Genomic DNA, 24971 nt, shown 5'->3' on the forward strand with positions numbered 1-24971 from the left:
GTTTCTTGTGCAAAAATATAATGGTAATGCTCCATTCATAGTTGTATTACTTTATCTGTTGGTTCTGGTTCAGATAGGCAATGATTTGGTATAAACATTGTCCAAGTCAGTATCAGAGGCTTTTTATCACCTGACTTTGCATGATTGTCCCATACCCAGCTTGAATGAACACAATGAAGAATGCTCTTGATACAGTCCATGGTTTCTATGTCAACACCAGACTTTGCTAGTCACCAAGACCATATGCTTGATCAGACAACTACTGATCTCACTAAAACAAAATTCCAATCAAACTATTATTTTCAAGCTAGTTTTCTCTTTCCCTTTCTTTCACTGAATCTTTGTCTGCTATGGTTGCTAGAAACCCTGTAACACCGTGTCTAAATGACAGTTCAACAGTTAGAAAAGCTTGCACTTAATATAGTGCTTTTAATATAATGAAATGTTCTAAGAGGTTTCACAAAAAGGTGGGATCAGATGCCAGGTAGGAAGTGGGGGAACAGCTGAGGTAGGAAATGAAGATGAGGTTAGAGGTAGGTTGTGAAAAGACTTTTGAAGGTGTGAAGAGATGTAACAAGGCGGAGCATTTAGAAAGAATTCCAGGGCGTGCAGAGCATCGCAGCCAAACTGAGCATATGTGTACCTCCAGCAAGAATAATCGAATAGTAACTGAGCTGTAGAGGTGCAGGGCTGCTTGCAGTTTTAATATTAAAAGTAAACTCCCAATTGATTTATGGATCTAATCCCGATGATGTCATTGATCAGACAGGCTTCTCTTTAATGTCCTCACTCTTTCCAAAATTGACAGTTTAACATTTGCCTTTTTATTATTCATTCGCAGGATGAGTCACTACTCTGTCCTGTAGTGACACACCCTATTTGTAGAGTGCTTTGATACAGCACAAAGCAATAGTAAGCTTCCTGTCCTGCTGGTATTGCCCTACCAACAGGGCATTGGCTTTCAGGGCTATTGGAAAAAGAATGGGAAAAATCCCAGCCTCCATTACATCCCTTCAGGCCCCAGTGATCTAGTGTATTGCAGATCTGCCTGGTTGTTATTGGAGTACTGAGTCTGCAATAGAGGGTTGAATCAGTTCCAGTCTTCCTTGCCAAGCATATCATCTTGGAGCCAACTTGACCTGAAAGAGGCCTTGCTTACACTTCTTTCCTCCCCCCCCCCCAACCAGGAGGATCCTTAGTTGGTTAGACAGCTGACTAGTGCGGGTGTCAGTCCATGCTAGTTGAACAGCAGGTGCCATGAACTCTTCACGTATGGTATGTTGCGCAGCTCAACTTGCTGTAAAATGTGTAAGTGCATTGCCAACATCCTCCTAACAACAGCATGGACGAACACCATGTTCCACCATTTGGAGGTGCCGAGCATCCGTTGGTTGTTTCTTTGCAACTCAATTGTAGCTATCAAACCCGGGACATAACACTTTCCAGTAACTGTCGTTTGAAATGTGAAACCTGCATCAGCTTGAGCAAGGTGAAAGGAATACTGGAGGTAGCTTCTGACATGTCGGCTACCTTGATGTTCTAGCAAAGTTGCTTACCAGACTTGCTTCTCACCACCCTGATTAAACCCAAATCCCCACGTGAGAGGCTTCAGCAAAGAGATGTATCACCTGTGAGGCTGGCTTCCCCCTCCATCCTGCTCTGTGACTGATGGGTGTAAATCGAAGCGTTCCTTCTGCATATCCATTTCTCCTTTTTACCACAAGTCCTTCAGTTCTCACATGGTCAAAGGTAGCCATAAGAAATAGGAGCAGGAGTAAGCCATACAGCCTATCAAGCCTGCTCTGCCATTCAGTAAGATTATGGCTGATCTTCAACCTCAACTTCATTTTCCCACCTGATCCCTATCAATCTATCTATCTTAAATATACTCAATGACTGAGCATCCAGTCTTTCCATTGCATGCCGAGGAGTTGTGAACCATGAAGGCAAACTATTTGGATGTACCTTGAATGCCACAAGCTTAATCTGCATTGCAACGTTCCTGTCAGTTGAAGAAAGACCAAAGCATCCTTTGATACTTTTCTGCGAGGCCCTGCAGTATTGCGTCCACACTGAGGTTGATTCCTTCCTGGTGGATGCCTGCAATTCAGACAGACATACTTTGTATCTTCAAATCAAAGCTTATAAGGGGATCTGAACGCCATAATACTTCCCTTATAACACACACCATAATAACCTGTTGTTTAAGATGGTGAGCAGCGTGCAATAGATCCCCAGGTGAGTTCATGAAACTGAGTGCTGCAATTCATTTAAAAATACCCAGAACACATTCTTGGAACATCCCTTACAATGTTGTCATCACATTATTGACGAAGACACCAAGATGATAGATTATGGTGGATCCCCTTTCCTCAGTCTTTTTAGACGAATTAGGACAATGAGTCTTCTATCTGCCCTTGCACATCCTGAAATAAAATCCAAGATTCAGCTTTATTATACTCCTATAAGCATAGGAACAGGAGTAGGCCATTCAGCCCCTTGAGCCTGTTCCAACACTCAATGCGATCATGGCTGATCTACGACCTAACTCCATACACCCGCCTTTGGACCATATCCCTTAATACCTTTGGTTAACAAAAAGCTATCAATCTCCACTTTAAAATTAGCAATTGATCAAGCATCAGTTGCCGTTTGCGGCAGAGAGTTCCAAACGTCTACCACCCTTTGTGTATAGAAGTGTTCCCTAATTTCACTCCTGAAAGGTCTGGCTCTAATTTTTAGACTATGCTCCCTAGTCCTAGAATCCCCAACCAGCAGAAGTAATTTCTCTCTATTGACCCTATCTGTTCCCCCTAATATCTTAAACTTCGATCAGATCACCCCTTAACCTAAATTTTAGGAAATACAACCCTAATTTGTGTAATCTCTCCTCGTAACTTAACCCTTGAAGTCCGGGTATCATTCTGGTAAATCTACACTGCACTCCCTCCAAGGCCAATCTATCCTTCTTCAGGTGTGGTGCCCAGAACTGCTCCCTGTACTCTAGGTGTGATCTAACCAGGGTTTTGTATAGCTGCAGCATAACTTCTACCCCCCCCCCCTTATAATCTAGTCCTCTAGATATAAAGGTCAGCATTCCATTAGCCTTTATTTTCTGTACTAATGGGGATTTGATACATACTTGAAAGGCTATGGGGAAAGAGCAGCGGAGTGGGACTAATTGGATAGCTCTTTCAAAGAGCTGGTACAGGCACGATGGTCCAAATGGCCTTCTGTGCTAGATGATTCTATGAGGGCTGGATGAGACACTAAATTGATTTTCCACTCTGTAACCCAGGGGCTTTGAGGCCAATTGTATCACTCCCCTGCTGCTGCTAATACAGCAGAGATTAGCTGAAGTGGTGCAGAGCAGGATTGAACATGTAAAAGTTCACTTCCATTGTTAAACCATCACTCCCTATGAACTGAAACCTGACCTACCCAAAATACACAGACAGCGTGCTGGAAAGTGAACAATGGTACTTTTTTTTTTTAAACCATTCAGGTATGCACTGGAAATGGTACACGATCTCTGCATTTCTAATCTCTCAATTGCCTGATTGCTAACATTCTGACTGCCTCAGAAAACAGCTGCAAATCATCTTGCAAAGTAAAATTATCAGAAGCAGGAGGGAGGAAGACCATAGATTGGCTAGTTTACAACACTACATTTCAACTTCGTGTGTGTCTCAAAAGAAAAGTGCTGAAGTTCTAGAAACTCGGTCCTCTCGCTTGTAGTTGAGACCAGGTGTCCTTGAGCGGTTTTGAGACTGGGCTTCCACAAAGTCCTTCCGCAAACGGCAATTGGTGCCCGTATATAGTATAATGAGAAATAGATTGGTGAATTAACAAAAGTACGCCATACTTGTACCCAGTTTCTGGCAGCTTCTGGTTACAGAATTAACCAACAAAATAGACTTCAAGGGTAACTGGGAAGGGGAAAAGCGTGGTTTCAACATTGCAAAAGTGAGATCTTCTCACCCCAGCTCTTCTCTCTGTGCTGTGTCCAGTAGATTATCTGTGCAGCTCTGATATTTAGCTTTGGATCAGATTACAAGGAGAATTCAGGGCTTCATGAACAGCACTTTTTCCACAAATATCTAATTTTTTAAATTGTAAGATTACAGGTCTTATTTGTACACATTGGGGATTTTATTGGGTAATCCAAATATGCCAGTGAGAAGCTACAGTCTCGCTATCACTTATTCTGGTGCGTTCCAATTTTAACACATTTGCCTTTTTTCCCCATTGGTCTTCTATTGCAGCTGCAACAGAGATTCTACACTACATTAAAATTATGCGTGTGATGTAAAGAAGATGTCTTCTATGATCGGGAGATGAGTTCACCCATCATTTTCTCTCTCTGGAAATGTTGTTGCTATGGTGATGCAAGGGGGACTATTTCATCTGATTCATGAGCAGGGCTGCTGTTTTATGATGCCTGAAAAAGACTGAATTTGACCTACTGTGGAATATTTACTATTGTTCTGGGGATTAATTCTGGAATTCAATCAGTTTATAAATGGGCCCATTAGTTTGAATGCCTAAGTTTATTACGCAATTTTAAGGTTTCAGGCATTTTATTGATGCTTTGGGGAATGTAATCTGATTTTTGTCCCATTTTCTGTGAAGAATGCAAATCAGTCCTGTTCAGGAGCAATTCAGATTACTTAATGTATTTACCCCTTGTATTGCCCATATAGGTGACTAAAATAGGACTGGGGGGCTCACTTTCTTTTCTCTCTCGGTAGTGTACAGTTCCACTGCTGCTCACTGACATTTGCTGTTTTTCGCAGATGGAGCAGTATTCAAATGAAGTTGGTGTGTCAGCAGGCTAGTTAACCATGTATCCTGTAAACCAAGTCACGCTAGGATGCATATGGACTGTTTGTACAACCTACATAATCATCTCAGTAAGCCACCAGTGGGTGCAAGTAGATCATCTGAATTGGAGAAAATTAAAGATGCCAGCTTCTGGGTAAAAAATGCTTTTCATTTATTAAATTTTAAAGTTGTGGGGGAGACATTGAAAGTGCTAGGCTTCCCATCAAGATGAGCTTTAATCCCCCTGATTCAACAGGTGGTCAGGTTGTCCCTTGTATCCTGAACCTCTACTAGGTTTTCAATTCTTCTATTTTGCTCTTCCAAAATATAACTGACCCTCCCCCACCCCCTCCATTTAAAGCACCAATATTTGCCTTGCTGGACCAGAATGATTGATTTATAAAGCAATTAAAAATTAACATCAGCTGTCTTTATGGGTTCTAAGTGAGATTGCCAAACTGAAGGGAGTGTTGTGCCTTGGACTCGGTCCATCAGTAATTGGATTGAGAATGTCCAAGCTATCTTCAGCTGAGACATTGCATGCTCCTTCTGTGCTGGCTGTAATGAGACTTTCATACCATCAGCCAAGGCTGGATTTGGACCAGGGCATGAGCTGAAAAAGACCATATTCTAACCCACTGCCGCTTTAAATCTTAGTTTGTCATGTGCTAGGAGTGTGTGTGAAAGGGAGTGATGGAAGGAGGGGGTTGACACTGTCCCTAATTAAAATGCTAGCTGTGTTTCTCCATTTACTGGTGCTGAAATTTTTCACGAATAATGTGTAATTGTGTTCCAGTCTGTGAGAGTGTCCCTTGTCTGGCTGTAACAGATGGTACTGCAAGGGCCAGTGATATAGGCTCTGACTTTGCTTGAACCTATTGTTCCCAGCTATTTTGCTTTTGTCTGTAGTCAGTGGCACCAGTCAGTTGCTTGGCTCTGTAGCTTTTTAATCTTTTCTCTTGCATTTTCCTTCCTCTGCTTTCCCATCCTCCCCCTTAATAATACTTTTATTTTATCTCAAACACTAATCATAAATAAAGCAACTGAGAGGAACTGGGTGACACTGTTTTTACAATTTGAGTGGTGCTGATGGTGAAATTCTTAGATTTCTATTTTAATCTAATGACATCCAACTCCTCACTGTATAGCGTACAGTTTTGGTTACCCTACATAGAAAGAAGGACTTGCATTTATATAGTGCCTTATCATCTCAAGATGTCCCAAATTGCTTCACAGCCAATGAGTTACTTTTGAAGTGTTGTGACTGCTACATTGATTCATTAATAAGGGTTTAGTGAAGGTGACTGGGATGATTCCAGACCTTGGGGGACTAAGTTATGAAGAAAATCTCAAGCAACTAAACTTGCTTTCACTGGAGAAAATAAAACTGAAAACTTGATATTGGTCTATAAACTAAGGAAATAATGTTGAAGTAAGCAAGCTATTTAACTTGGAATAATGAGCGTAGGACTAAAGGACTCTCTACTCTATTTCTTGGTGTTCGGCAACTCTGACAAATTACATAGGTGAGCCCTCGCACTGCATGTCCCAGGAAGTACTTTTATTTTCTAGATGTACAGGTATCTTAGTAAATTTGTGGTGTGTTGAGGGATTGAATGGAGCACCCCCTTTGCTTTATTTCCGCTCACTGGTTTATCATGTGCCCTTGTGATCTGCCTTGACTTTAGAAGGCAGAAGAATCATACTTCATTAGACTGTAACTGCTGTTTTTATTAAAAAAAAATTAAAAAAAAATTAGAACAGTTGCCATGACGCACTAAATTTTAAACTAGTAATTAGAAAAAAACAAATAGTTGTGTTTTTTCTCTCTCGGGTAGATTCTCCAATTTAAACCAGACAGGCTGAGAAATAACTTCCAAAAATGAGTAGGACGAAGCAAATTTAATCAACTGTATTAAACGCCGGAAGGCTTCCAGTCAACTATGGAAGATGTTTACATTTGAATTGAATCAGGTTAACCTCCATCTGTCAATGGTCCCTTCACTTTTTTTTTTCTTAAGCAAATCCAGGGTTTTTATGCCTCCACTACTCTATCTAGGAGTCCATTCCAAGTGTTCACCGCTCTGAAGAACTTCCTGCTGCTGATCTTAAATTTACCTTTTTGTTCATTTAAACTTGCAATTTAATTTAAAGTAATCTGAATTTTCATACTCCACTACTTTGTATACCTGTAAGGTCACCCCTCTGGTGCCACCTTAGCTGGCAGAAAAGCTCCCATTTCTCTGGTCATCTCTTGCAATGTAGACTTTTTACACTTGAGATCAGCCTTGTGGCTCTTCTCTACACTGCCTCTGGTACTTGGAATGTCTCCCTTGTTTCTCGGTGATTGAAACTGGGCACAGTACTCAAGGTGCAGTGCAATAGCTATCTCCTCTGACTTGTATTCCACTGTTTTAGCAATTTAATTCAACATTCTGCTTGACATGGTTGGACACATTGAACCTCAAGTCGTAGATCTCTTTCAACTTTATCCGTGGCAGTTTCAACACAATTCTTTTTGTCCTCCAGTTTAATTACACTCATCTGCATTCAATTTCATCTGCCATTTTTCTGCCCAGATACATATTTTGTTCAACAGCATCGCGCATCTGATGTGATGTCCTTAATTAGGGAATAGTTTACAAAAACTAATTGACTAGGTTCATATATGAAGAATTATCACTTCAGCAAAGTACCAGAGGCTGCTGGCACCCAGAACATACCCCAGCAATAGTCAGGAGAGGAGGAGAACAACTAGAACGCAGAGGCCAATTAATTAGAGTTGATTACGTATGCTTCTATAGAGAAATATGAGAGTTAGGGTTTCAGTATTGTGTTTCAAAATGCCTGCATGGAGTTCAATACAATTTTCAATCGCCTTGTATAGGAATTGTATGATTATTGGAGTTGACAATGCAGTTTAATATCTTCATCTTGCTGTGCTCTGGAGCGCTGGGGTCAATTCCTTTTTTATGTTGTGGAATTGGATTTTTAAACCAAGGATTACATTTTAAACAATGAGAAATAAATTATCACAGTTCACTCTTTTTACGTGGCATTTGTATTAACCAGGATTGATGTCAGTGATGCAGTCACCTAGAACTCCAAGCTCTCCATTACATTACAACAGTGACTACATTTCAAAAAGTACTTAATTGGCTGCAAAGCGTTTGGGATGTCTGGTGGTCATGAAAGGTGCTATATAAATGCTAGTCTTTTTTTTTCCTCCTGGGTCATTACAGGGGTACACAGAAAATGGCATGTGCTATTTGCTTGTGTGTCTGTGGCTTACCAGCCTGAGTGTGTCTTGGGAATTTGAGGCCTATTATCTTGTGTAGGCATCTATTAGGAGATGCTTCAGCACAGGGTACAGTCCAGTGGTTGGGGACATAATTTTATAAATAACTTCTAACCCTCTCCTAGGGCACAGGGCTATGTGAAGTAATCTGAGCACAGTGTTAAATTGAGCTAATGAAATAATTTGTCTTTGACCTTACAGAAACCTTTTGGGGATTTGAAAGGAGAAAGGCCAAGGAGAAAAGGGTCTATATTTGTACCGGTCTCCCAACTACAATACCCTGGTACAAAACCTTGTGGTAGACCATACTTGTTGCACCAATTTTTTTTTCCTCTCTCTAAGGCGCTGCCTATTCCATGAATGTCAGCAACCCTCTAATACCTTGGCCAAGTAACCATTCTTGTTTTTGCCTGGGTAATGGCATTCACATGTAGGTAGCATTACAGCTGAGCCAGGTATCAAAAGACATTTTCTAGAAGGAGGCACTGAATATGATGAAGAACAGGAACCCTGATTCTTTTTGTCTTACCGGAGACATTGAGCCCAATTGTGTGTGTATATAGCTGCACCCCCCCCCCCCAAGCTGAGATCACTAGTTCAGTGTAAATGGGGGATTGCACCTGGGACCTTCAGACTATGTACCACACTGGATGATGGTGCACTTGCTGATTGAACCATTGGGATTAAACCTGACTCTTTGGCTGGAATTTTGCTGGCGCTCAGAGGGCGGGTTTGGAGGCGGGTCGGTTGTCAAAATAGCAAAGATTGACGGCGGGTAGGAAACCCGCTGTCAACCCACCTCCACACGAGTCTCCCAGGAGAACTGACCCGACACCAAGCGGCGGGGGAGACAATTTAAGCTTATTAAATGGCTTGTTAAGAGCCAAATTAATGGTATTTTGAGGCTTCCTTCCAAATTTACGATCTCCCCCACTGCTCGGGGAACATGCCAGCTCACCCTGACGTGTTTTGAGTCTGCTCTGATGTTTCTCATAAAACTGACAGCCGCAGAAGTGGTGTAAAGGATGCCATCTTGCAGATGGTCAGTATCAGTGCACAGAAACTTTTGGTTACTTCATTTGTAATACATAGAGATTCCTTAGCTTCCAAGTGTTTAGAGGCAACTGTATGTCCAGTGCCACCTCATTGGAACAACCTCTCTCTCCATTGACAGATCGCTTCTGTCATCTCACCTGCAGCTGCCATCTACTGTAGCAACATTGGTGCCCTTGGAAAAAACCAGACCCGGGTCCTCTGAATCCTTCCACGATCAGCCCCAACACCAACATCACCAGGCACACCAACCGCACCAACCTCATCACCAACCTTCTCCGCCATCACAGGGCATCAGCCCCTGACAACATTGCTGCCCAGGAGGCCAGCGATGGCATCACCATGGCCAGATTTATTTCACTTGACGCTGTAAACCCTGGCTGGCACATGATGTGCCAGGTTGACACCATCCCACACCAGCACCGTGAAGCATCCCTTTAATGTCCAAGCCATTCCGTGCACACTCATCACTATAGTGGGGTGGGGGTGGTTATGTCTCAACATTCACTGGAACTCAGTAAGACACGTTTCAAGGTGCACACAGATCTGTCCAATAAGGGGCGTGTTGGAAATATGGATTTCACTATGTATGACAACACCTGACCGGAAACTTCACATGGACATTGGCTAAACCTCTCGAGTGCCTACCCTTGTGCATTGTTAGTTGGTATGGTTGCAGTAGGGCAAGTGTGAGGGGTGGCTAGTGAGATGGGGATGCGATGAGTGGGTGAGTTTGAATGTGGCTTTACAGTAACGTTTCGTGATCCACTGAGATCATTGAAAGCTTGGCGCCACTGTAGCCAGGGACCCCTGACTACATCCCTGCTTTTGCCCTCCTGTGCAATGTGCAACCAGGCTGCGTCTTGGGGCGGTCTCTTCCACCCTGCGTGGAGAGCCTGGGTGCAAGAATCCACCTTTCTGCAGTGTTTGCAGCACCTCGATGCTGTCAAACACTAACAGAACAACTGTCAAACTCAATGTGGCCATGGTCCCTTTAAGGAAACCGGCTGACGACGCTTCATCAAATGACGTCATCAGACCTGCTTCCTGTTAATTGGCCGGAAAGCCCACAAGACCAATCAAGGGAAAATCCCTTTGACAGAGTGGCTGCAGCCAGGATCGTGACTAGAACCTGGAAACTAGCTCTCCCGACACTGCTGAGAAAATCATGGCCTTTGTTTCCTTAAAAAAAAAAAATATGATGTCCCTTTTGTATATTCTCACTTCACTTTTTTTTTTCTCTCCTTTCTTTGATTCTAAGGAGCAATCAGGGCTGTGGAATCCGCTTTGAATTGCTCTGGTAAAGAGCCAATACAGACATGATGGGCCAAATGGCCTCCTACTGTGCTATAAACTTGTACGGTTCTTTGCATCATTTGTTCATGCGAGCAACCCGATTTCAGTTAATGTTAATCTGAAACTGGTTTCCACAAGGATCATTAGCATGGTGAAGGTGTGAGGCTGCTTCCAATGTTATTTCCATTCTTTCCCTTTTGTGGGGAAGTTCTGGCCTCTTGCACCTCCCCATGGTAATCTTGGAATCATACAGCATGAAAGGAGGCCATTCGGCCCATCTGTGCTGACTCTTTGAAAGAGCTATCCAATTAGTCCCATTCCCCTGCTCGTTCCCCATAGCCCTGCGATTTACTCCCCTTCAAGTATTTATCCAGTTCCCTTTTGAAAGTTATATTTAATCTGCTTCCACCACCCTTTCAGGCAGTGCATTCCAGATCATTATAACTTGCTTTTATTTAGAAAAAAAGTTTCCTCCTCTTGCTTCCTGGCACTTTTGCCAATTATCTTAAACCAGTGTCCTCTAGTTACCGATCCTTCTGTCGGTGGAAACAGTGTCTCGTTATTTGCTCTATCAAATCTATCCTGATTTTGAATGCCTGTATTAAATCTCCCCTTACTCTAAGGAGAACAGCCGCAGTTTCTCCAGTCTCTCCACATAATTGCAGTCCATCGTCCGTGGTACCATTCTAGTAAATCTCCTCTGCAGCCTCTCCAAGGCCTTGACGTGTAGCTGGGATTAGAAGTGCAGTAGTGCATAAGATTTGCAGACACACTGCCATGTCTCCCCACTTTGTGGTATCGTTCATGACCCCTTTTTAATTTAACAATGTAATCTGATTTCAGACTACCTTGATGAGGCTTGAAAGAAAAAATAAATAGAATTTCAGAAAACCATACTTTGATAAATTCATCTGGAGTTATTTAAATCACTGTAAATGGATATAGGTATTCAAGATAAAAGCCAGTTTCTTGATGTGACTTTCAAATCCTTGTGGCATGAAGAAAATATCCCTATATTCTTTGGGGACTCTGCATAGAAAAGAAAATAAGGAAAGGATTCTGAACAGTCCGAGCATGTTGTGCTGTAAAACTAAGTAGGGGAAGGGAATAGAAATGACCCCCCTCAAAAGGTTGAGAAACAATTGACTTTAAGCACAAGGAACATTGAGTATAAAATGTCCAGATGCTGTGCATAGTTTACTTCCTCTCCTTGTCTCTCTAGTCCTAGGTAAGATCCTTGGTCTGTACTGAGTTGTCTTATCTTAACTAATGCAGAAATTGAGACAAGGTGGCCCTGGGTGAGTGAGGGAAAACCCAGCCTGGGTTCCCTCTTCTAAGAAACATAGAAACATAGAAGATAGGAGCAGGCCATTCGGCCCCTCAAGCCTGCTCCGCCATTTAATGAGATCATGGCTGATCATCCAAATTCAGTACCCTGTCCCTGCTTTCTCCCCATATCCCTTGATCCCTTTAGCCTTAAGAAATATATCTAACTCCTTCTTGAATATATTTAATGAATTGGCCTCAACTGCCTTCTGTGGTAGAGAATTTCACAGGTTCACCACTCTCTGGGTGAAGAAGTTCCTCCTCATCTCTGTCCTAAATGGCTTATCCTTAGACTGTGACCCCTGGTTCTGGACTCCCCTGCCGTCGGGAACAACCTTCCTGCATCTAGTCTGTGTAGTCCTGTTAGAATTTTATAAGTTTCAATGAGATCCCCTCTCATTCTTCTAAACTCCAGCGAATATAAGCCCAATCGACCCAATCTCTCCTCGTACGTCATTCCTGCCATCCCAGGTATCAATCTGGTGAATCTTCGCTGCACTCCCTCCATGGCAAGAACATCCTTCCTCAGATAAGGCAACTAAAACTGCCCACAATAGTCAAGGTGTAGTCTCACCAAGGCCTTGTACAACTGCAGCAAGATATCCTTGCTCCTGTACTCTAATCCTCTCGCTATGAAGGCCAACATACCATTTGCCGCCTTAACTGCCTGCTGCACCTGCATGCTTACATTCAGCGACTGGTGCACAAGGATACCCAGGTCTCGTTGCACCTCCCATTCTCCCAATCTGTTGCCGTTCAGTAAATAATCTGCCTTCCTGTTTCTGCCATGCATCTGCCCAATCACCCAACCTGCCCAAATCATACTGGAGTTTCTCTGCATCCTCCTCATAGCACACATGCCCACCCAGCTTTGTGTCGTCTGCAAGCTTGGAAATATTACATCTAGTTCCCTCATCTAGATCATTAATATATATTGTGAATAGCTGGGGTCCTAGGACCGATCCCTGCAGTACCCCACTAGTCACTGCCTGCCACTTGGAAAAAGACCTGTTTATTCCAACTCTTTGCTTCCTGTCTGCCAGCCAGTTCTCTATCCAAGTCAGTACCTTACCCCCAATCCCATGTGCTTTAACTTTGCAGGCTAATCTCTTATGCGGGACCTTATCGAAAGCCTTCTGAAAGTCCAAATACACCACATCCACTGGTTCTCCCTTATCTAATCTACCAGTTACATTCTCAAGTTCCAGTAGATTAGTCAAGCACGATTTACCTTTTGTAAATCCATGTTGACTTTGTCCGATCCTGTCACTGTTTTCCAAGTGCTCTGCTATTACATCTTTTATAATGACATAAGAAATAGGAGCTGGAGTAGGCCATTTGACCCTTCGAGCCTGTTCCGCCATTCAATAAGATCATGGCTGATCATCTACCTCAATTCCACCTTCCTGCACTATCCCCATATCCCTTAATTCCCCAAAATTTATCAACCTCTGGTTGTATTCTAGTGATCCGTGTTAGAAATCCATGCATATGGACATACTTGGGACAGGCTTGGGCTTAGCTGTGACAATGCTATAGTCAGAATAGCCTGACATCATTGTTGATGCCTACACTTGGCTGAGGTACCAATGGAACCATACCCCAGATTGACTGTCTTCAGAAAAGATAGGTAGAAAATTGGGGGTGAAGGAATATGGTGTATTTGGCCACTTATTTGGGTCCCATTCTAAATTGACACTGTGTAACCAGAGAATGTCTCCAGTGGCCTAATATGCTATGTACTATTGTATAGACGAGCTGCATTTGTTTAATGAACTGACCAGCTGCCGCCTTGCCAAAATGGCCTGCAGAATTTACACACAAACTGTTTGACCCGTTGTCAAGTACTAATTTTGTGGCAATTTTAGTTGGTCTGAGCTACAGTGCTGACTTTTATTGGGACTGAGGGATCAGAACCTACAGCAAGTATCTCTATTCGAACTTGCAGTCTATGTTCATATATTGCAGGTCCAGTCTTCTGTCACGAGGGAGAACTCTTGCCTACTAAGGGCCTCTGGTGGCATAATACTGAAACTGCAATCATTGGAAAGAAAATTGAATGCTGGAAACTTGAAATTAAAATACATAAATTGGCTGTAACTTATCAGATTTATTTTATGATCCTAAAGGAAACTGTCCGATTAAACATCAGATTAATTTGTCAATTCTGATATTGCTGGACCATATCCTGCAGCTTTTCTGCATTGCAGTTCGGTTGTTCATGTCTGACTTTTCTTGTGTCTAAGCAAGTTTGACATGATCCAAAAAAATTCTGACACAGGGAATTGCCAGTCTTGGAAGTTGTAAGAGACTTGGGAGTCTTCACCTATTATCAATACAGAACAGCAATCAACAAAGGCAATAGAATATTGAGCCAAAATGGTAGAGTACAAATCATAGGAAGTTGTGATCAAACTGTAGTGCTGGAGGCAGTACAGAGAACCTTGACACTGATCCCTAATGTCAAAGAACTCCATTCTAAGGAAAGACTGGTTAAACTAGGGCTTTTCAGTGTTGAAAAGAGGTACCAGAGAGATGACCTTGGAGATATGAGAGTTAACAATCGATTACTTGATTAGGAACAATAGGGTGATCCTACTGCGTATTCGATGCCACCATGACAAAGACAGCGTTACATGCCTCCTTCAGGAGGAAGGCACCACTAATACAACACTACTGCAGATGGTCCAAACAAACTAAAAAATGTATAACATAACAAATAAACCTAAATCATGTTTTCCTCATCAATGATCATTAATGCCCTGTGGTGCCCACTGGTTGTGGAAGGCCTCAAACTGGACACTGCATGAAACCTCTGCAGGGCCACATAAGAACATAAGAAATAGGAGCAGGAGTAGGCCATATGGGCCTGCTCCGCCATTCAATAGGATCATGGCTGATCTGAACCTAGACTCACGTCCACTTCCCTGCCCTCTCCCCGTAACCCCTAATTCCCTTATCTGCTAGGAAAATGTCTATCTCCATTTTAAATTTATTTAATGTTGCAGCTTCCACAGCTCTCTGGGGTAGCAAATTCCATAGATTTACTACCCTCTGAGTGAAGAAGTTTCTCCTCATCTCAGTTTTGAAAGGGCAGCCCCTTATTCTTAGATTATGCCCCCTAGTTCTAGTCTCGCCCATCAGTGGAAACATCCTCACCGCATCTACCCGATCAAGCCCCCTCACAATCTTATATGTTTCGATAAGATCTCCTCTCATTCTTCTGCACTCCAATGAGTAGAGTCCCAACCTACTCAACCTTTCCTCATACGTCAACCCCCTCATCTCCGGAATCAACCGAGTGAACCTTCTCTGAACCGCCTCGAGAGCAAGTACAGGTAGACTATCCTTTATCCGAAAACCTCGGGACCAGCCGAGTTTCGGATAAAGGAGAATTTCGGATTTCGGAAGGTGGGTCGGCGGGGGTCGGCGGGGGGTCGTGCGCACGACTTACGCTGACGCTCAGCGTAAGGTCGGGGCCGGGGGGGTCGGCGGTTGGCGCGGTTGGCGGGGCCGGCGGGGTCCGCGGGGGGGTTGGCGGGGCCGGCGGGGTCCGCGGGGGGGTCGGCGGTTGGCGGGGCCGGGGGGGTCGGCGGTTGTCGGGGCTGGCGGGGTCGGCGGTTGTCGGGGCCCGCGGGGGGGTCGGCGGTTGTCGGGGCCAGCGGGGTCCGCGGGGGGGGCGGGGTCGGCGGTTGTCGGGGCCGGCGGGGTCCGCGGGGGGGTCGGCGGTTGTCGGGGCCGGGGGGGTCGGCGGGGGGTCGTGCGCACGACTTACCCTTTATCCGAACTTCCGAAACCGGAACCCTCTAAAAACCGAAGATTTTTTCGTTCGTACGCACGACTTACGCTGAACGAAAAAACCTTCGGTTTTTAGAGGGTTTCGGTTTTCGGAAGTCCGGATAAAGGGTAGTCTACCTGTATATCTTTTCTTAAATATGGAAACCAAAACTGCACGCAGTATTCCAGGTGTGGCCTCACCAATACCCTGTATAACTGCAGCAAGACTTCCCTGTTTTTATACTCCATCCCCCTTGCAATAAAAGCCAAGATTTCATTGGCCTTCCTGATCACCTGCTGCAGCTGCATACTAACTTTTTGTGTTTCATGCACCAGAACCCCCAGATCCCTTTGTACTGTAGCACTTTGCAGTTTCTCTCCATTTAGATAATAACTTGCTCTTTGATTTTTTCTGCCAAAGTGCATAACCTCACACTTTCCAAAATTATATTGCATCTGCCAAATCTCTGCCCACTCACTTAGCCTGTCTATGTCCTTTTGCAGGTTTTTTATGTCCTCCTCACTCACTGCTTTCCCTCCCATCTTTGTATCGTCGGCAGACTTGGATATGTTGCACTCGGTCCCTTCCTCCAAATCGTTAATATAGATTGTAAAGAGTTGGGGTCCCAGCACTGACCCCTGCGGAACACCACTAGTTACTGATTGCCAGCCCGAGAACGAACCATTTATCCCAACTCTTTGTTTTCTGTTAGATAGCCAATCTTCCACCCATGCCAGTATATTACCCCCAATCCTGTGATTTCTTATCTTGATCAGTAACCTTTTGTGTGGAACCTTGTCAAATGCCTTTTGGAAGTCCAAATACACTACATCCACTGGTTCCCCTTTATCCACCCTGTATGTTACATCCTCAAAGAATTCGAGCAAATTTGTCAAACATGACTTCCCCTTCATAAAACCATGCTGACTCTGTCCTATTAAATTATGTTTATCCAAATGCTCTGTTACTGTTTCCTTAATAATGGACTCCAACATTTTGCCAACCACAGATGTTAGGCTAACTGGTCTATAGTTTCCAGCTTTTTGTCTACTTCCCTTCTTAAATAAGGATGTTACATTAGCAGTTTTCCAATCTGCCGGGACCTTTCCTGAGCCCAGGGAGTTCTGGAAAATGATCACCAATGCATCCGCAATCCCTACCGCCACTTCTCTCAAGACCCTAGGAGGTAGGCCATCAGGTCCAGGGGATTTATCCGCCTTAAGTCCCATTATTTTACTGAATACCATCTCCTTAGTGATTTTAATCGTGTTTAGCTCCTCCCACCCCCCCCCCCCCCCATTGCCCCCTGTTTGTCCAGTGTTGGGATATTTTTAGTGTCCTCTACTGTAAAGACTGATACAAAATATTTGTTCAGCGTCTTTGCCATCTCCATGTTCCCCACCACTAGTTTCCCGGTCCCATCCTCTAAGGGACCAACGTTCACTTTAGCCACCCTTTTTCTTTTTATATAGCTGTAGAAACTCTTGCTATCTGTTTTTATATTTTTTGCTAGTTTACTTTCATAATCTATCTTCCCTTTCTTAATTAATCTTTTAGTTATTGTTTGCTGGCTTTTAAATGCTTCCCAATCTTCTATCCTCCCACTAGATTTGGCTAATTTATATGCCCTTGTTTTCAGTCGAATACTATCCTTTATTACTTTACTAAGCCACGGATGGCTGTCTTTTACTCCCCTTTTTCCTCAGTGGAATATATTTATCTTGAAAGATGTGAAATATCTCCTTGAATGTAGACCACTGCTCTTGTACCGTCTTACACTTTAATCTGTTTTCCCAGTCCACTTTAGTCAATTCTACTCTCATACTTTCATAGTCTCCTTTATTTAAGCTTAGTACGCTGGTTTGAGATCCAACTCTCTCACCCTCAAACTGAATTTGGAATTCAACCATATTATGGTCACTCATTCCAAGGGGATCCTTTACTAGGACATTTTTTATTAATCCTGTCATTACACAGGACCAGATCTAAGATTGCCTGCCCCCTGGTTGGTTCAGTTACATACTGCTCAAGGAACCCGTCCCTAATACACTCTATGAACTCTTCCTCAATGCTGCCATGCCCAATTTGATTAGTCCAGTCAATATGAAAGTTAAAATCCCACATGATTATAGCTGTTCCCTTATTACAAGCCCCAACTATTTCCTGATTTATACTCCAACCAACAGAGTTGCAACTGTTAGGAGGCCTATAGACTACGCCCACTAGTGACTTTTTCCCCTTCTTATTCCTTATCTCCACCCAAACTATTTCACTATCCTGATCTTTTGACCCAATATCATTTCTGACTATTGCAGTGATTCCATCCTTGATTAACATAGCAACCCCACCTCCCTTTCCTTCCTGTCTGTCCTTCCTAATTGTCAAATACCCTTGTATGTTTAGTTCCCAGTCATGATTATCTTGCAGCCATGTTTCCATAATGGCCACCAGATCATACCCATGTGTAGTTATTTGCACCGTCAACTCGTCAATTTTGTTACGAATGCTGCGTGCATTCAGATACACCTGGTGTAATTACCCAGATCCCAGGCCTGAGGATTTTCTGGGCCTATGTGTTTAAATCCTGGAGTGGGGCTTGAACCCACGGCCTTCTGGCTTGCAGGAGCCAAACTGACACTGTTAAAGAGGACTTACCTCCTCCATTCTGTTATTACTTTGAACCTGTGGCCCTTTGTTCTACCCTCAGAATTTGAAGTCATAAAGGCAATTTTAGGACTGATATCAGGAAGTTATTCTTCCTCATCCGTAAGTATCTTGTGATCGTGGGAGTGTGTAAAGACCAGAATTTCCCCACCGACATGGTGGCAAATTTGAAGAAGTAAGCACTGTGGGACATTTTTCTGCATTAAAGGTGCTATATAAATGCAAGTTGTTGTTGATGAGAACATCCTCATGAGTTTGCTCTTGTATCTCCTAGCATTCTCACCCTCCCTATCAAAACTGTACCCTACCAAGATCATCCTAGAGAGTTAAATAACCCCAGCCACTTTTCTCCACTACCAAGTGTCTCCTTAAACACTCGCCTTCAACAAGAAGTTTGAGGAACTCCTGAACTTCTTTCTCATGAAGATTAGGACCATTCATTTAGCTACCTCTGCTGCTTTCTCTCCTTTCCCTAACCCCAATCCTCCATTTTGCTTTCTCTCCCATCCTCTTGCTTGCCCTCTCCAAGCTCACCTTGTCCATGAGACGCACCTCCTGTTCCTTAGATCCCATGATAGCTAACATTTTAAATGGTTCCGTCTTCTCGCGTTCAAAATTGCCATCATTATACCCCCTTCAATAAACCCACCCTCTGTCCTGGAAAACTGCCACTCCATCTCCAACTTCCTTTTCCTCGCAAGTTCTTGAAGTTGTTGTTGTTCCCAGTATCCAGTCATGGATGAGCCTCAATTTCTCCAAGTTAAACATTGGCCTTTGTCACGTACCCATGCCACTGAATTCATCCCTCGCTGTCTCGGGCTGAACCAGACTGAAGTCTCGGTTCAATTCAACCCCATATACATACCATCACAAACACTGCCAACTTCCACCTCCACCCTTGCTGCAGCCCATCTGCTGCTGAAACCCTCAGCATGCTGTTGTCACCCCCATATCTAATTCTTTCAATATACTTCTGGCCTCTCTCATGTCCCCCACCCTCTGTAAACTTCAGCTCATCCAAAACTCTGCTGTTCCTATCCTATCCTGGACCAGGTTCCCCTCTGACTTTCTGGCCCCTTGTGCACACCCCCCCCCCCCCGCCCCGACTTTTTTCTGCCCCATTGTTGACGGGCATGCCTTCATCCACCTAGGCTCTATACTCTGGAATTCCCTCCCTTAAACCCTCCACCTGCACACCTCCCTCCTTATTTAAGACACTCCTTAAACCCACCTATTGGACCAAGCTTTGTCACCCTCCTCCTTTTGCTCTGTATCTTTTTTTCCTTGTCTCTGAAGAGCCATGGGATGTGTTTTTCTATATTAACGGTGTTATATAAATGCTAATTGCTGTTGAAATCTGCTTGGTAACTGTTTGTTTGGGTTACATTCCACATCAATTATTTGAACCCCTTTGATATTTCAGGATTACAGTGTACCTTAAAGTACCTTTTAATAATTTAACCTGGAAATCTCTCCCTTTGACCGCTTGTTCAGGTTCCGCTCCTAGACAGCTGTGTAAAAGGCAACCAAATTCACTGATCCAAATAGTTTCTGTCTTCTATGTTCCTATCTTAATAAATCGTGTTTTTTTCATACTGTAGAATTGCTCTCTGGTATCTTTCCAAGGATCAAAAAGTTTTGCAAATTTTACTTTACTGTCAGCCCTCAAGTATTCCTTACTCATTATGCTTCCAGCAGAGCTCTGCAGGAACCATTACTGTTTAATGGCTACTGTCAGCATTTCCTGTGTAAATATTGAATTAACATCGTGTCACTTGGGTACATTTTCCTCAAGACTTCTTTGTGTGGCTAAAAGGTGTCTCAGTTTGTTTAATGTGTGGTTTTCCTGGAAAATATGTTCACTATGTATTGTGTTTGGACTTATTGCAAATAATTTTGTTGATCACAAAGGTACTTTGTTTTTCTCAAGGGATGTGTGTTTTTCTCGAGGGATGTGTGTTTTTATTCACTTTTCTTGACATCACTGAGACATGCAGGGATAGGGTTCTACAACTGTTGGCTGCTCGGTGGTTATTTGCCATTTAGACAACAAATCTCAGCAGGTTACTTAACCATTGTGGGGGGTGCATTATGGCTGATTGTTTTTCCCTGTCATCCATAAATGTACATTTGTATCTCCTAGCATTCAATGGATGGTAATTGGAAGCAGGAATCCTGGCTGATTCTCTTCCACGCCCCCCCAACCCCCCCAAAATGCCTAGCCCACATCAGTGAGGCCAATTGTCATCCATCTACAGCATCACTCACTGAGATTAACTAACATCACTGTAACTAACATCACTGGCTGAGATTAGCTAACTCGGTACAGACCAAGGATCACCTTCATCTGTACAGCTCAATTGCACTGTGGACTGTGCAGTTGTGCACTCTGAGCTATCCGGGTGTCTGGCGAGAAATATTTTAATTTTCGTCCATGATGAATCTTGCAGAAATGTTTACTGAGGCTTACAGGCTCCGGTGGTCTGTGTGGGATATTGTTTCAGGCTGCATTGGCTATTGTGCTTTGCTCTGTCTTTAGCCACCAATTCATTTCTTCCTCTCATTTCTGTTGCCCACAGGTAAACCTGCGCCTTATTTTAGTTAGTGGGAAGACACAGGAGTTTGTGTTTTCACCGAATGATTCTGCTGCGGATATTGCCAAACATGTCTATGAAAACTGGCCCATGGGTAAGTGTCTTAGATATTCCACGGGGTTTTTGTGATAGTAAATGTACTAGCTCTCTAGGGGTGACACCTTCCAGAGTGCTGATTCTAACTTGATGAACTGCTCTAGCTTTGCTCCCATGGTTCAGGATTTCATGATTTATTGCCCTGAAATAATTTTTCAGTGCTTTGCGCGTGAGGAGCAATTTTGTTTTTGTACAAATCTTACTTTAAAATTAAGAAACCAAGATGAAGGATCAATGCTGAAAGCCCAGAATACCACCAAGGTTGAAGACATTAGGAGAGCAGATAGAATAAATCAAGAAATGCTGGTTTGGTGACGCCACATTTGGGTTTCAAAAGCTTATAGGAAAAGGGGCAGGTTAAGGAATTCCATAGTTTTGAGATCCTTGGGAAGAGTGAGCTAAAGTGCAAGGTGGTGCATGAGTCTTCAATTCAGTAAGATTGTAGTCATAGAATCATAGAAATTTTAGAATCATAAAAATTTACAGCACAGAAGGAGGCTATTCAGCCCATGTCTGTACAGGCCGAGAAAGAGCTATCCAGCCTAATCCCACTTTCCAGCTCTTGGTCCGTAGCCCTGTAGGTTACAGCACTTCAAGTGCATATCCAAGTACTTTTTAAATGTGATGAGGGTTTCTGCTTCTACCACCCTTTCAGGCAGTGAGTTCCAACCCTCCAACCCTCCCACCATTCTGTGGGTGAAAAAAATTCTCAACTCCCCTCAGTGTGGAGGATGAAAATGTAGATTGGTGTATTTCGAGCCTAGGAGGCAGAAGATGAGACATTTTTAAGAAGCACTGAATGTCTTTTTGTGTCGGATCACATTGAAGGATTAACAGCTTTGATATCCTCACTACAGATTTATTAGAAAATAATACTAGAAATTCTATACTATTGCTTTTGAGTAATTGTTTAGCACGCCTTTTCTTCGGTTGGAAAGTGGGTGATGAAACATAAGCAAATGGGTTCTACTAATGCTGCTCAGTGGTTTTGGTGCCAAGGAAAACTCTTAAGCATCTGAGACAGGCATGTTCACATTACTTCAATGCATTGTTGGTGATTGACCAACCAGCTTGGCTTATTGAGAGAACCTAGCGCGGTAGACCTGTCACTGGGGGCTAGGATTTTTCACTTTCTTGCAACTCTACAAGGCAACAGGTAGAGTGGTCCTGCAGGGGAACTGATTTAGAAACAAGTTTTTAAAAGGGCTGGCATGTTAAGAATATGCATAGAACTGAGGCAAGTCCTAGCATAAGCCCGAGGTGGCCATAAAGAGATGAGCACAAAGATCAAGTGGGAAATTACCAGCTCTATTGAATATGCTCCATTTCATATTTCCACACAAGTGTTACAAATCCTAATCTCTTGGGTGGCAACCAGTCCAATTGATAACTGCCAACATTACCCAGAGCTATTACCTGTTAATAGAAGTTGGGTTTCCAAGGGGAGAAAAACAGGATTGTGTATCTATTCTTGTACCTATTGAGTTGATTCTTAATATGCCACCATCTGTCATGTCTATCATTTTGAGGGGGTGACCCTTTGCAGTAGCCATTCTTCATGTGTGAAATGTACAGCAAGTGTCATCAGGTTATTCAAGGGGGGACATTACAGCCAAATTTGATTTCCACCCTACCTATCACCCTTAATAGTATGGGTCGCTACATGGTGATCAGGAAGTAATCAAACCTGGGACCTTCTAGTATGCATGGCTCAGAATCTTACTGGATAGTGCAGTTTCATCAGAGGAGTCCTATTGTAAAAAAAAATGTAGGCATATTTCTCAACCTTCCTATTAATGTCCCCCTTGTCATCCTCCCATATCCCCTTTTCCTTCTGTTTCTGGTTTTAAAAATTAAGACCTCATTCCTCCTCCAACACATTAGTTGTTTGACAGACTGTTTTCCTTCTGATTTTCCTCCTTCTGCCCTTGAAGGTCTGACTTGTACTGCGATATGGTTCCAGTGGCACAGCCACCCATCCCATTCAGAAACTGAAATGCAACCTGCAGATTTGAGGAGCGAGAAGTGCTTTTATGTGGTTCGCATAATTTTTATTTTGTGTAATATAATTTAGATTTTGCAGCTATCTTTTTCATTTTGAAATAGCACTCCCCTCCAGTAAAAGTGTTGGATGATTCACAAAATGCACTTTTTAAATTGGAGATTTCAAAACATTTGTCTGTTTTGTAGCTGAATATATATTTTTGTTTGCTACCCTTGCAGACTGGGATGAAGAACAGGTCAGTAGCCCCAACATTCTTCGGCTCATTTACCAAGGAAGATTTTTACATGGAAATGTCACCTTGGGGGGTAAGTTACAAACTTTGTGTGGCTTTTTTGCCATTTAAAAGTTTCTGGGAAGCTTGGGCAGTGTGTTGCTCCAGCATTCTGTCCAATTTAATTGGAAATGTAAAATATAAAAATGTTGGAAGCTCACAGCAGGTTATCTTTATCTGAAAGAGAAAGATAGGTGAAGATTTTCTCTCACCATGCTGAAAGGCCTGCTGTATGTTTTCGATGCATTCTCTTTGTAAATATGAACAGGAGTCGGCCATTCAGCGCCTTGAGCTTTCAGTTGGATCATGGCTGATCTTTTATCCACCTTTGTTACATATTCCCTGATACCCTTACCTCTCAAATCTGTCGATCTCCGTATTGAAAATTTCAGTTGACCAGCTTCTACGATTGTATGATCCACAGCCTTTTGGGAGAGAGAATACCACGTTTCCACTACCCTTATATGTGAAGAAGTGCTTCCTGATTTCACTCCTGAAATGCCTGGCTCTAATTTTAAGATTATGCCTCATTGTTCTGGATTTTCCCACCAGAGGAAATACTCACTCACTCACTCACTCACTCACTCACTCACTCACTCACTCACTCACTCACTCACTCACTCACTCACTCTCTCTCTCTCTCTCTCTCTCTCTCTCTCTCTCTCTCTCTCTCACTCTCTATATCTCTCTCTATATATCTATCTCTCTCTATATATCTATCTCTCTCTATATATCTATCTCTCTCTCTCTCTCTCTATATATCTCTCTCTCTCTAATATATATATATATCTATATCTCTCTCCTCTCTCTATATCTCTCTCCTCTCTCTATATCTCTCTCTCTCTATCTTATCGAATCCTTTTGAACACCTCAATTAGGTCACCCCTCAATCTTTTACTCCGGGGAATACAAGCCAAGTGGATGTAAATAATTTAACCATTTAAGCCTGGGTATCATTCTGGTGAATTGGTGCTGTACCCCCTCCAAGGCCAATATATCTTTCCTGAGCTGTGGTGCCAAGAACTGAATGCAGTACTCCAGATAGGGTCTGACTAAGGCTCTATGCAAATGAGGCATAATGTCTTCCCCGTTGTGTTTCGGCACCCTTGAGATAACGACCAACATTCTGTTAGGCTTTTTGATTGCTTTTTGTCCACTAGCTTTTAGTGGTTTGTGTGCATAAACACCCAAATCTCTCTGCACCTCCACAGTTTCTAATTTCTCGCCATTTAGATAAATACTCTGATTTTTCTTTCTTGGCTCCAAAGTGGATGACCTCGCCCATACCCACATTGAACTCCATTTGCCAGAGTTTTGTCCATTCACTTAATCTGCCTATGTCCCTTTTATAACTTCCTGCTCCCATCTGCACAACTTCAATGTACAATTCTCTATTCCTTCATCTAAGTCATTGATTAAATATGGTGAAAAGCTGAGTTCCCAGTACAGATCCCTGGGGAACACCACTTGTCACATAGAAACATAGAAAAATAGGAGCAGCAGTAGGCCATTCGGCCCTTCAAGCCTGCTCTGCCATTCAATATGATCATGGCTGATCCTCTATCTCAATACCATATTCCCGCTCTCTCCCCATACCCCTTGATGCTTTTTGTGTCTAGAAATCTATCTATCTCCTTCTTAAATATATTCAGTGACTTGGCCTCCACAGCTTTCTGTGGTAGAGAATTCCACAGGTTCACCACCCTCTGAGTGAAGAAATTTCTCCTCATCTCAGTCCTAAATGTCCTACCCTGTATCCTGAGACA

At 43.0% G+C, this 24971-nt stretch overlaps 1 protein-coding gene across 3 annotated transcripts in view; it reads left to right on the top strand.

Moving 5' to 3' along the window:
• Positions 1 to 24971, top strand: part of LOC147125166 (ubiquitin-like protein 3) — a 67406-nt gene that overhangs the window by 23547 nt on the left and 18888 nt on the right. For 2 of the 3 annotated variants that reach the window (XM_085998499.1, XM_085998508.1), the window contains exons 2-4: positions 4797 to 4978; positions 20819 to 20927; positions 23153 to 23239. In XM_085998499.1, the coding sequence (XP_085854625.1) occupies positions 4874 to 4978; positions 20819 to 20927; positions 23153 to 23239 (301 nt within the window). In that variant the 5' untranslated portion in view covers positions 4797 to 4873. The remainder of the gene's footprint in view (positions 1 to 4796; positions 4979 to 20818; positions 20928 to 23152; positions 23240 to 24971) is intronic. The other variant, XM_085998518.1, reaches the window with a different exon arrangement.

This window comes from Somniosus microcephalus, chromosome 1 (assembly GCF_052327205.1).
Source record: "Somniosus microcephalus isolate GS21.2 chromosome 1, FLI_Smic_1.0, whole genome shotgun sequence".
NCBI lineage: Eukaryota > Metazoa > Chordata > Chondrichthyes > Squaliformes > Somniosidae > Somniosus > Somniosus microcephalus.